The following is a 13,905-nucleotide window of genomic DNA, read 5'->3' as shown; positions in this document are numbered from 1 at the left end:
AACCATCACCCAAACCTTAAAAATCTGGATCCAAGTTTAGCAAATGACATTTATCTTTATAATGATCCAACACAAAATCTAGACTTTGAGATGTTTGAAATCTGGATCCAAAGGACCTGATTCTCATTTACACTACCAGAGTGGAATGAGATTTCAATGTAAATGAGAACTAAGTCCCAAATCTGTAACTTGAGTTTATGTTTTGCTGAGATTTGATCAGTGAGAGGTAAGACAAAGAGAAGACGAACAATATCCACAGTAGGTTTATTTGTGGAAGGAAAACAAACCAGGACTGGTGGAATTATGAGGAGAGATTAGGATACTTGATTCTGGAGAGCAATTCCCACTATGGTTGTGCTGAACTACTTGGCAATGTGCCGTTAAAAGTCTTGTGGGAGAGCAGCTCAATTCCATAAGGTGCTGTTCTGGGGTAAGAGGATCTCTAGAAATGTTGTTCTCTTTGCAGCTGCATGTGGTGGAACGGTGACAGGACAAAATGGTGTCATTGAAAGCGTCGGATTTCCTGAGCTGCACTATCAAGACAATTTGTTGTGTGAATGGTTTCTCCGGGGACCTACCGGCCATTACCTCACCATTAGCCTAGAAGGACTAGATGTTCAGGACTCCCCTGAGTGTGCAAATGACTTTGTGGAGATCCGCGAGTACAATGCTTCAGGTCAGTAGACTGTTTCAGTTATTCTCCTCCCTGCCCTCATCCCAGCAGCAAGCCTCAAAGGAGACTACTAAAAGCACTTGCTGTTGAAAGAACTACATGCAGTACAGGTGCCTTCCTTATTGCCAGCATAGTTATATTAGTTACTGAAGTAAAGCAAAGAGAACAAAAACCCTTCCAATTGTTTACCAAGATTGCTTTATTTCTCTAAACCTACCTAATAGTCTAAACTAGGTGGTGCTACTTGAATAGAAATTTGAATAAAAACCATCCTGATAATAAAACTCATCTTTCTGTCTTTGACTTGCCTAGGGAATTTATTGGGCAGATACTGTGGTACTACTATCCCTGATGCAGTGGATACTTCTGACAGTTTTGCTTATGTCAAGTTCATCACTGATGGATCTATCAACGCCCCAGGATTCAGACTGCACTTTGATGCTAGTATTGGAGGTTAGATTTGTAAAGTGGCAATTTACCATAAGCAAGGGAGCATACACAGCTAATCACATTTTCCATCTCCATCAGAGTGGAATTGTTTTGTTTTGTTTTCAAATCATTTGTTCTTACAGCAGTGTATATTTGTCCTTTAAATCTGACTTCTGTATGGTTGTATCTCTCTGATCCTTGGCTGCCTTGCCCAGGTGAAAGTTAGAGCAACAGACAACCTGTGCTATCTTCCACCAGCACAGGCGGGAAAGCAAATTTCCCACCCAAGTCCTCTGTAAGGCTCTTTCCTCAGGGCCCAATTTATTGTTTATAAAAAAGGGCGTAAACACCACAAAATAAAACAACTCAAATGAAAAATGCTGCTCACAATCCCCAGAGGCTTTTCTCTGCCTCAAGCAGCCAGGAGACAGGAGAACACACCCTTCCCTTGTGTGACCTGCCTGGACCCAGCTTCCTGTTCTGCATGCACCCTGCCTGGCCATGTGATCCCTTTCCAGACTGCTGCTTTAGCCGGTCACAGTGAGCTACTCAGAACTCTTGACGTTGTAGCCCCATGGTCATTCAGGAAGGCAGTCATCTGGCATGAGCATTTAAGGGAAGCAAATGATAATTCTTGATTCAGATTCGTTACTATGGTCAATTATCATTCATATTTTAACAAATATTTAATGGCTCATTTGGGCGGATCTACCAGACATATTAAACTTCTCTAACCATTGTGACCAACACATGGAAGGGTATAGCATAGCAAATCAAAATTTCTTGCTTTTTTTCTTATATCAGTTCCATGGTTTTGCTTTAATCCTTTACCTCCAGAAGGTATTTTGTACCCACTGATTTTCTATGAGAGCTTTCCTAACATTTGTTCTGTTCCAGAGTGTGGTGGAGATCTTAATGCACCTGTTGGGACATTTACTTCCCCCAACTATCCCAACATGTACCCACACAATCGAGTGTGTGAATGGAGGATCACAGTCTCAGAAGGAAGACGGATCACTCTAACTGTTAATTATATGAAAACAGAAGCCTACCAGTGGTGCAGCTTAGATTATGTGGCTGTAAGTGTGAATGAATACAGGGAAAGCACATTTACATTCTTTAATTTACTCTCATGGTATTACCAGAGCGGTACTGTTAAAATTGTGTGTATACTTGTACATCTGTTTCTAAAACAAATTATAACCCACCCCAAAAGAATGGGAGTGGCAACAGGGAAAGAAAGAAATTAACTCTTTAAGGTATAGATTCAGGAAGGTACTTAAGGTCATGTGCAACTTTAAGCCTGTGACACTGAAGCCAGTGGAACTACTCATGTATGCAGTTACTTATGTTTTTAAGTGTTTGCAGGATCAGAGACTTATTTACTAAATTAAACAGAATGTGATGAGACTGAGTAAATTCAGAAAGCACACTAAAGTATTTAAGTCTGAAATAGAATCCAGTTATCATTTATTATTTTACAGCACCCACAAATACACTTGTACTTTACAATACAGAGAGACATGGTCCCTAAAGAAAAGTTACCTACAGCTGGCGAAGCATCTACTGCCCTGTGTGCTGAGGAGGGACATAGCCAAGATGCTGCCCACCTGCTCCCTGCCCACCTGTGTGATGAGGCCAGTAGCAGCTGGCCTCCATCCATCACATGGCTATCTTCCATGCCCTTACTTCCCTGCTTTAGACAAGTCACACACACTGTCCCTTTATCAGCTAATGAAGTAATGAACTCTGAAAGGAACATCCTTTCTGCATCCCTGTGTGTCAATAACTCTTCATCTCATTCCAAATCTCAACTGAAAACATCTTTTCTCCCTCTCCTGTACCTCTGAAATTACAGTAGAAGGAGAGGGAGATTAACTCCGCAGTTGTATTATTTCACTCCCAGTGTCTTGGGATGCACTCTACATGAAAGAAACCATACCAAAAAACCAGCTGTATGATCAAAAATTAAATGTTAGAGCTGATCAAAAGTTTTCCATAAAATTTCTTCAAGTGGCTTCTTGACAAAATTGATATTTTTCGCAAAAAAGTCCCTTTCATTGAAAATTTCCAAAGTTTTCTTAAAAAAAAAATCTTGGTGGTTTTTTTGTTTTGTTTTGGTTTTTTTGGCAAGGCATCAAAAACATTCATAGAAATGTTTAAGAGAAAACAAAAAATTCTATCACCCTAATATTTACATTTTAATTCAGGACCTGACCCACTAGAGTCATTGCGATTTTGTTTCATAGACTTCCCTAAATTTTGAAACAGCCCTTTATGGAGGGATTTCAGTGAGTCTTGTGCTAAGCATGTGAAGCGCATTTAAACTCTGAAGATGATGTTTGGTTTGAGCTTCTAAGAATGCATTTTTAACCAACAGGTTTACAATGGCCTCAGACAGAATTCTCCTAGACTAGCCAAACTGTGTGGTGATGTAAATCCAGGCACTCAAGTGAAATCCTCAGGAAACACAATGAAAGTAATTTTGGTCACTGATATCTCTGTTTCAGCGAGAGGCTTCAGTGTTTCCTATTCTTCTAGTGAAGATGCAGGTAATGCAGATTTTTAAATTAACCTCATATGAAGTACCTTTGGCAAGCCATTTTGTAGCTAGTGCATGGCAAAAAAAGTATTGCACAAATATGACACCTGTAACAAATACATGTTCTTTTTCTGTGTCCGATATCTTGAAAATGGCTGGACTGAAAAACCTCAAATTTGGTCAAATTTGGCAATCACCCATTTTACATAAGTAGAAGGAACATTTTATTTTGATTTTTGGGGTTGTGGGTATGTGAGCACACATGTAAATCAAGCCTAAAATGGAAAGGAAGGCTTTCCCTATGGAGCACGCAGTGTTTTGCAATGAGAACTGCATATACATCTCTTGCTTCTGAGGATGGGCTAGGCTGTGATTTTTGCACTTAGCCTGGGATAAGGGGAGTGCAGCTGCTCCTCCCCAGGAGGCTTTGTATCACAGAGTCAGAATGCCTTCTGTGCTCCCCTGTTGCTCAGGAGGCATGGTAATTTAGTGCACCTCTTGCAAGCCAGCTTCATTGGCTAATGTAACGAGGTGTGGATCGAGTTAATGTTCCACCCACTGTTTCACACAGATGGGGCAGCTGGCAGAGCATTGTCTGTTAGGGCTCAGGCTTTTGGAACATGCTTCCCCCTTACATCCATAACAGGATGAATGAACTGATCTTCAGAGCATGCTGCAAGGCCCATCTTCTCTTCCTTGCCCATAAGGAGTTAGGTGATAGGTAAGACTGGGTAGTGGTGGAATGGAGCTGTCGTAGGGATGTTGTCAGGAGATTAATTAATTTTTGTTATATTTATTTTGTTGCTGGAATATTTGATTTGCTCTTGGGGTAACTTCTGGGTCTGTTTCTTTACATGTGTGTTTTTAAATGGTTGTCAAGAGTACCCAGGAGGTTGGGCAGGCACTCTCTTGTTGCAGAGTAGTAGCATCTACATAAAGGAGAAAATGAAGCTGGACCTAATTCTGTTCTCATTAACACCACTGTTGATATCAATGTGCAGGAGTGAATGAAAGCAAGATTTGTGTTGGTGCACCAAAATTATTATTATTTTCAAGTAAGCAGTGTCTTGGTTCTGCAGTTTGTGGTGGGACCCGCATGGAAGCTGAAGGAGGGAATATCACTTCTCCAGGTTATGACAGTATCAGAAATTACACAAACAACCTGAACTGTGAATGGATCATCAAGAATCCATACCACTACATTTCATCCACTTACATATCCTTTGAGGACTTCCACTTGGAACACCACCAAGACTGTCAGTTTGACTACCTAGAATTACGAGTAGGTACGTAAAGTCAATTGGAACAGAAGAGTGAATTAAGCATATTAATACATCAGTTGCTTTAGTGGCAACTGTGTCATGTTAAGTGCTCTGTATGGCAATTGTCCAAAATTTAAAAGGTGTTTGATATGGCACTCTATGATAAAATATAGTCTGGACAATATAAAGGCAGAAATGTTTACTGGATTAATGTGCTACATCTATGTATATTTGAACATATTTTAGAACTAGAACATATGCCTTCCTTTGGAAACATGGGACCTGATTCACCACTGCCCTACTTCAGTTATGCTCATGTAACTCTACCAAAATCAATGGAGTTAAACCGGTGTAAAACTGGAGGAATACAGCTTGATATGCATTTCTTTAATATATTAACACATTGTGTATTGGGAAGTTTCTCTCTTCATGCATTCTCTGGTATCTTGCATTGTAAAGCACTGGGAAAGCACCGTGCCTCTTCCTTTTAATATTAAAAATAGCTCAACTAATGCTGACTGTAGTATGAAAGCACCAAATGTCTTCTGCCTTCACAGGCCATATCAGTGACCCCCAGAGAGAAGGACTCTGATTTACAAGAAAATTGATTTTGAGGGAGGGTATCTTTGAGGGTCGATATCTGTTACATCTTAATTGTTTTAAAGAAAAGCACCTGGATGTGTAGGTGTAAACTTGTCTTCTCTTCTTAATCCTAACGAAGAATTTCTGGTCCAAAACATAGACTTTAAAGTAGAAAGTAAAGAAACAGAAATATTAAAGTAAATCTCTATTCTCCCACCTCTTCTCATAAGAACATAAAAATGGCCATACTGGGTCAGACCAAAGGTCCATCCAGCCCAGTATCCTGTGTACTGACAGTGGCCAATGCCAGGTGCCCCAGAGTGAGTGAACCTAACAGGTAATGATCTAGTGATCTCTCTCCTGCCATCCATCTCCACCCTCTGACAAACAGAGACTAGGGACACCATTCTCACTCTTCACGCCCTCAGGCTGTGATACCAAAGTGCTTAAGTAGAGAAAGTCTATTTCCCCTGGAAAGAAAAAGAATCAAACACAGCCTGGTGTTATTCAATATTGCTCACTTTGGCCAGACTAATGGATTTTCAGTTTACACAAGACAGGCCTCATGACAAAGACAGGCTGTTGTAATTTGGCTGCATATGCTGACAGTTAGCATTTAGTGACCTGTGAGATTCTAATGGTGCAGAAAGTCACTACATTCTAGTGGATTTTCCTTGAACAGAGTCACAAGAACAGGCATGAATTTGGGAAAAGATCTTGTTTGGTAGCAGAAAGATGGGAGATATTGACGCAAGAGGACGGTGTGGGATTATTTTCCTGGAATTGTCCATAGTACATATGTTTTTATGTTTGTTTGTTTTTAAAGGTAAAAAATTAAGCATATGTTACTTGATACTCGCAGGAAAATGTGTTTACTACAAATAAGTAAAACAAATATTTCATTTCAAGCTTCCTGGGTGAAGTTTAATATTGTTTTAAATGATCAGCTACATGAGAATATTTCACAAGTCTCATTTCACATCCAATTTTTTGAATAGGCATTCTTTGCTTTTCTGTGGCAGATCCAGGACTTTATTATTCGATATATACCTTTTTTCAGTTTGAGTCAAATTCAGACAAATAGATGGCTGGTGTCAAGAAAGCTATGCAGATTAACATATATATATTTGAATGTATAATACTGGAAAAGACAGGTTGCACAGGTTTTCTGAGTAATTTACATTAAATGTCAGTTTATTATACATCACTTTTCATCCACAAATCTCAAGGCTCTTTACAAAGTTGGCTAAGTGTCATTATCCCTGTATTACTTAGAGAGATTGAGTGACTTGGTCCAAGTCATACCAAATACCAGTGGTACGGCCTGGAATAGAACCCAGATGTTTCAACTTCTACTCCTGTGCCATCAGTGCTGGACCATGCTGCCTCTCCTTTTGTAGTCCATGAGTTGCTTATGAATAAAGCCATAAATCCATAGGCCAATATTGTTAGAGAAGCAGATTTAGGAAGATAGTGCTTGGATATTTTGACAAACACCACTATAAAGTGCCTCACTCTTCTCCCTCTTTCTCGTTAAGAGCATTTATCTGTATAACACTAAAAATAAAATACAACTCAAAGCAGCAAAGATGGAATAAAAGTTTGTAGAAACATATGCAGATGATTAACAGTTACAACAAATATGTCTACCAATATCATTCTTTGTTCTATGGAGAAGTCTTCAGCTAACAGAGCAAATGCTGCATAATTTTACACAGTGTGTGTTTTGAAGAGGAGTGCTGCAGATATCTTTGGTGGTACCTTGTGTTGATCTAGGAGTGATTGTTTATAAATGAGGGACACTCATACGTTTCTGAAACTAGACAGATCTTATCATCTAAACTGAAAATTCCCATTGAATTTAACAGGCATTCCATGAATAAAAGAATCAAGGGACATAACTGTAAATAGGTTAGCTAGTCCATCCTTTGCCATCCTTCTAGCCATATGACTTTGCAATGCTATGGACCAGTCTGTGAGTGAGCACTCTCAGGTTCTATTGGTCAGACTAGACATAGGCATCAAAAGGGTAGAGGAAAAGACTAAAATGACTAACAGAGCAAGCCATAGAATCTGCTCGTTCAGTTCAATTCAATTCAAAAGAATAAATACTACAGCATCTATAATTGTTCCCTGGCTTGAGTGGTCCAAATGCCACTCTAAAGTGCCACAAAAAGTTATACATATAGAAAAATTAATCTTCCTTTAATGTGTACTATATACTTTTTGTGTGTGTTAAAATACAAAAACAAAACAAACAAAAAAATCCCCTTTATGCTGTTTCTCCACCCTTCTCTCCCATTTGTTTCACACAAATTAATTTAATGTACTACAGATATTTTACAATTGATTGAGTTAACTATAAAATAGTCAAATTGGCATGTGTTTTTACTCAGGGGATGCTGATGGAGAGCTGATATCCAGACTCTGTGGCCAGGCACCACCTTCAGTGCCACTAGTCATAGCAGCTCCTCAGATCTGGGTGCACTTTAGAAGTGATGAGCATGTGGAAGATAGAGGATTCTATGCCAGTTACAGATTTGAAGGTAAGTTCTATGACAAACTATTTTCCCTGACTGTGGCAAGGCCAGTAAATGCTGCTAGTCATGCTGATCACATTAGAATGAGGTCTGCCCTCGAACAGGCCCACAGCAGAGTGCTCGTTGAGTTTCTATTCAAGCTGAACACACATTATCAGCTGAGCTTTCACACACACTGTCCTCTGTCTTATCTCTGTTCCTTGAACTGCATTTGAGTGTTTTGCAATGCTAGTGAGGGGCAGGACAACGCTCAGAATACATGGAGACTCTTGCAAATAGAGATTTAACTGATAATGCCACAAAGTTGGAGATTCATCAAACAACATGACATGGTGGGGGTTCCCTCCCCACTCTGAACTCTGGGGTACAGATGTGGGGACCCGCATGAAAGACACCCTAAGCTTATTTCTACCAGCTTAGGTTAAAAACTTACTCAAGGCACAAATCCTTTTCTTGTCCTTGAACGGTATTGCTGCCACCACCAAGTGAGTTAGACAAAGATTCAGAAAAAGGACCACTTGGAGTTCCTATTTCCCCCAAATATCCCCCCCAAGCCTCTTCACCCCTTTCCTGAGGAGGCTTGAGAATAATATACCAACCAATAGGTTAACCAAGTGAGCACAGACCAGACCCTTGGTGGTTTAGGTCACTAAAAACCAATTAGGTTCTTAAAAGAAGAACTTTATTATAAAGTAAAAAGTAAAAGAAGCACCTCTGTAAAATCAGGATGGAAGGTAATTTTACAGGGTAATAAGATTTAAAACACAGAGGATTCCCCTCTAGGCTGAACTTCAAAGTTACAAAAAAGCAGGAATAAACCTCCCTCTTAGCATAGGGAAAATTCACACGCTAAAACAAAAGGTAATCTAATGCATTTCCTTGCTTTTACTTACAATTTTTGTAATCTTAGATGCTTATTTCAGGTAGAGGTTTAGGAGATGGTTTTTTTTTCCTGCCCTGGTCCCTCTCTGTGCGAGAGAGAACAACAAAGAGAGCACAAACAAAAACTTCCCCCCACAGATTTGAAAGGATCTTCTTTCCTTATTGGTCCTTTTGGTCAGGTGCCAACCAGGTTATTTGAGCTTCTTAACCCCTTACACGTAAAGGAGGGATTTTATACTACCTTTAGCTGTATGTTTATGACAACCACTTATACCTGTTTACTGACGAATGCATGCTACTCTTTGTGTCAATGCTGAATTTGACTCTGGATATTTATCTGGACCCACACTACATTAACTGGTTTTAAGTATCAATTTCCAAAGCTTTTATAGGGGTTTATTAAATATTGAAATAAATGTGAAGTTTCAAGTTCACTGAAGCTTCTTATGTACTACACTGCCAAAATGTTTCTAAAGCTTGAATTTTCTAAACCAGGTTGATTATCATCACCCATCTGAATTCAATTTAAATAGTTTTTCAGCTTGAAATATTACCGATATTGCAGTTGTTTATTTAGAGCATGCTGTTTCTCAAATATCCTAAAACTGTATTTTTTATTGCAGCTTGTGGTGGTATACAGACTGCTGAAAGTGGGGTTATCTCAAGTCCTAACTACCCACATCCTTACAACAATTTAAATCATTGTTCTTGGTTGTTGGAAGCCCCGCAAGGTCAAACTATTACTGTGAGTAATACCAAACGCATGCTATAGAAAAAAGTGAATGCACTTAATGTACTTCATGAGTCTGTAGGAAAAGAGATTTTTAAATGGTTTAAAAGTCTGAAAAATGGGAAATATTAAAGAATGAAAATGTCACCATCAACAATATCTAAGGAATATATGCAATAGAGATGAAACAACCTGCTTCTGTAGATCATAGTCTAACTTCCTCAACTTTTTAAAAAATAATCTAATGGTTCTTGTTGTCAGATAGACATCACACATCACTCACTCTTCCTCCCATAATATAAATTATCTACTGTGTACACATAAGCAACTAGAGTAGGTGCTTTAACCAGATGTATAGTGATAAGCCTCTGCCTTCAGGAGGAGAAGTCTGAGGCTGAAAGTCCATGCTCCACCTCCAGGAGGCACAGGACTGAAGGTGCAACCCTGTAGAAGAGTGGGACTTTCAGTCACTTTTGTGTCCCTAAGATTGTGGCCAGCTCTGGCCACAACAGCCAGGTTCTGCTCTAATTTTCCAGCAGCTTCCTTCCCAAGAGCTACCAATGGACTGCTTTGGAACAGCCAAGAATCCCTATAGTACTCTACATTATTACCCTCACCCTCTTGCCCCGGCACCAAGGCTTGTGAGGGGACCAGCTAAGGGTCCCTTAGACTGCAACCCTATGTTGTGCTTGCACTGTAGAATTCTCCTGACCCCTGGGATAACAGGTCCAGCCAGTGACATGTAGGGTTCAGTCAGGGGGCAGAGTCCCTCCCTGAGCCTTAAAGTGCTGCTCTGAAAACAGCATTGTGAACCAACGTTCTGCACTTATTGTCATTCAGTGATTCCCAGATCCAGCTTTCATAGTTTATGTAAAAAGACATGTCTTCTAACTGCAGGCTCAGCAGACTCACCCTATACTCAATCTATCTAAGCTGCATTCTATCTGTCACTGTGCAGGTATTTACGGTGTTTTAGGGGATATGTGGGCATCTGAGGTCAACAAACCCATATTTAATCAATGCATTTATTTAAATTAGTACTATTCCTAATCAGCTGAAAATAAGGTTTTATTATAAGAGGAGCTGGTAATGACACTTGTCATGAAGGTTTCCCAGCACTATCCACTATAAACCACTATTTTCAATTCTTATACTTTCCAAAACTAACTGTTTGGACTGAAATTTTCCATGCTTGCTCTTTGTCTCAAGCTGAATTTTTGGGGAAATTAACTAGAGGGATAATTACATAGCCTTTTGCTAAACTCTTCCATACAGATCCCCGGCAATAATACCACATTGGAAGACGGCCAGGTACTCATTAGTGCAGATCAATAATGAAGAACAGCTCTAATAAATCTGCGAGCCTGTGTGATCAGCTGTTTGAAATCTTTGAGCTGAAAATCCCACCTATGTGCATATCACCCCATGAACCCCACAGTGGGATCAGCAGCTCACAGCCCACATTCTTTCTATGTGACACATCCAGTTTCATAGGTGTTTGTTCTCATTTGATAGTCTTGCAGCAGCTTCTCTCAGGTTTAAAAGAAAAGAGTCATTTTCACTAATTGTTTATTATTGTGACCAAAAAGAAAAAGATGGGGAGCATGGACTTTTTTCCTATTTTTTTAAATAACTGGTTAATATTTTATCACAGCTGAATCTAAACTAAGATTTCATTGTCTCAGACCCTGATTCAGGAAAGCAATTCAGCATGTGCTTAAGTTCATCCCTTTTCAGGAAAACACTTAAGCATGTTTTAAGCACATTCTTAAGTCCCATTGACTTCAATTCCAGATCTGTCCTTTTTCTCCTATCTCTTAATTAAGATTACTATGATTAAGATATAGAAATTCCAGCTTAATACCAACAACAGAGTACTAGAGTCAAGTTGTCAAACAGTTTAGCATGTTATCACTCTGTCAAATCACTGTGCTGGAACTGTTAGAGAACCTGGATAGATCTGTTCTGATGCATCTTGCAACTACAGCTGGTTTCAGGTTCTGAGTGTTTATTTTCTGTTCATTCCCTCTGAAGCATCTGGCATTAGCCACTGTCAGAAGACAGGATACTGGGCTAGATGGACTATTGGTCTGTCCCAGTATGGCCGTTCTTATGTCATTCTTGTTTGTCTATAGCTTACTTTTACAGCCTTTGATGTTGAAATGCACTCAGACTGTCGCTGGGACTCCATCACTATTCTGAATGGTGGCTCTCCTGGTTCTCCTATAATCGGACAGTATTGTGGAATTACATCTCCTGGGACCATTCAGTCAGGTTCCAACAAGCTAGTGGTGATCTTTAACTCAGACCATTCAGTGCAAGGAGGCGGATTTTATGCAACATGGACCGCAGAATCTTTAGGTAAGAGGAAAATAATCACTGTCTCATTTGTATACATATAATAATACTTAGCACTTGCATAGCACTCTTCATCCATAGATACAAAGCATTTACTATCTCAACCTCTTTAAATAAAATTGTGCTGGAGAACACAAAAAATAGTATATAAAATGTTGCCACCTAACTGAGATGAGTCTGCACTGAAATGGCTAAGTGTTAAAACATTAACTCTGACCTTATAAACTGATATCAAATTTGGATTCATTCATTCATACTTTTTGATTGCTGACACCCTGTATGAAAGGGGATCTTGTCATTTTACTCACTGTAGTAGTGTCTAATGGCAGAGATTGCAAGACATTTCCTTTCTGTGACAATATTCATTTCACAATCTTTGGTTTAAATATTAAACAATAAAGTTACAGTCATGGAACCCCAGAATAAAATCAGGATCAAACTAGACATACGAGCCTAAACCCCACTGATTTTCAATGAAAATTAGGGCTTGTCTATATGAACATTAAAGTTGTGGCAAATTTGGGTGTGAATTTACCCTGCACTAGGCTGCCACTAGTGCAGTCTGTGAAGACACTGTTGATGCACACTAACAATTTGTTAGTGCACTTCAGTCTACTCAAGGAGACAAAAATAGAATGTTATAAAGTTTTAGGTTTCAGAGTAGCAGCCGTGTTAGTTTGTATTCGCAAAAAGAAAAGGAGTACTTGTGGCACCTTAGAGACTAACATTTATTTAAGCATAAGCTTTCGTGAGCTACAGCTCACTTCATCGGATGCATTCAGTGAAAGTTTTAGATTGCTCTTTCTCTTCTCTTTACTACAGAGTTTCTGAAATTATTTTGAACCTATAGCTTTAATAAATTATTGGAAGCAAAAAATATGTTTCAAATTATATGAACACATATAAGAATGTGAGCTTCCCTAGAACCATGACTATTCTTCTTTATAAATGAATCACTTAGCATTTATTTGTAAACACGCTGGGCAAAATTCTGTGCTGATTTAACTCCTCCTGCAATCCCACTAAAATCAGAGGGATGGGGTGGGGTGGATGGGAAGGGAAATCAGAATTTTGCTGCAGGTGAACAGATGCAGTTGAGTAGGATTCACACGGACAGCTGTGCTGTTTAAGTTTTGTAAAGTAAAAGGCTGAGGGATCTGGTAATGGGATGAGGTTTCACCTCTAGGACTGGTTTGAATGGCTGTGAAAGGATGATGGACTGGAGGAGGCTTGCAGAGGCCTTGTTACGGTACCGGTTAGATCTTCTCACTTCTGTGTTCCATGTGTGAGCAGTGGTCAGTTTTACTTCCCGGCTACTTATAGCTGGAACAGAGGTGAGTTAGATGAATAGGGAAGCAAAGGACATGAGGGGAGGAGAAAGGAACAATGCAGTGAAAGAAGAGCCCTCTCCTGAGCATATCCATCCCCACCTGCAAGTAGTACTTCTTCTTTGGTAGCAGGAATAGCAATGGGGGTGAATGAATGATGGGTCTTTTCTTTCTTGCTTCTGCAGCCATAGGCACAGGAAGCACCTATGGGAGCAGCCACTCACCATCTTCAGGCCCAGCTGAATGCTGTGGGACCATCAACACCTGAAACATTTTGACCAGCTCTCTTATCTATTTCTATTTTTCTAGGATGTGGTGGAATCATTCATTCAGATAATGATACAATCAAATCTCCCCATTGGCCTCAAAATTTCCCCATGAACATCAGATGCACGTGGACAATCATTACTCACAAGAGCAAACACTTGGAGATGACCTTTGATAACAACTTCCAGATCCCCGATAGTAACGGAGAGTGCCAGAGCAGTTATGTGAAGGTAAGAGAGCACTGGTAGGAGATCTGTGGTTTGACAGTTTTCAGTGTTTAGTATTAATTACTAAGAACTACATTTATACAAT

General features: G+C 39.5%; 1 protein-coding gene across 1 annotated transcript in view; it reads left to right on the top strand.

Moving 5' to 3' along the window:
- Nucleotides 1-13,905, top strand: part of CUBN (cubilin) — a 205,747-nt gene that overhangs the window by 146,348 nt on the left and 45,494 nt on the right. Inside the window, exons 46-54 of the mRNA XM_043509392.1 lie at nt 467-676; nt 986-1,126; nt 2,000-2,181; nt 3,483-3,654; nt 4,724-4,930; nt 7,885-8,034; nt 9,534-9,655; nt 11,776-12,001; nt 13,636-13,823. Coding sequence (XP_043365327.1) covers nt 467-676; nt 986-1,126; nt 2,000-2,181; nt 3,483-3,654; nt 4,724-4,930; nt 7,885-8,034; nt 9,534-9,655; nt 11,776-12,001; nt 13,636-13,823 — 1,598 coding nt within the window. The remainder of the gene's footprint in view (nt 1-466; nt 677-985; nt 1,127-1,999; nt 2,182-3,482; nt 3,655-4,723; nt 4,931-7,884; nt 8,035-9,533; nt 9,656-11,775; nt 12,002-13,635; nt 13,824-13,905) is intronic.

Source organism: Dermochelys coriacea, chromosome 2, assembly GCF_009764565.3.
Source record: "Dermochelys coriacea isolate rDerCor1 chromosome 2, rDerCor1.pri.v4, whole genome shotgun sequence".
Taxonomy (NCBI): Eukaryota; Metazoa; Chordata; order Testudines; family Dermochelyidae; genus Dermochelys; species Dermochelys coriacea.
Note: the sequence above shows the minus strand (reverse complement) of the source record. Positions and strands in the feature narration are given on the sequence as shown.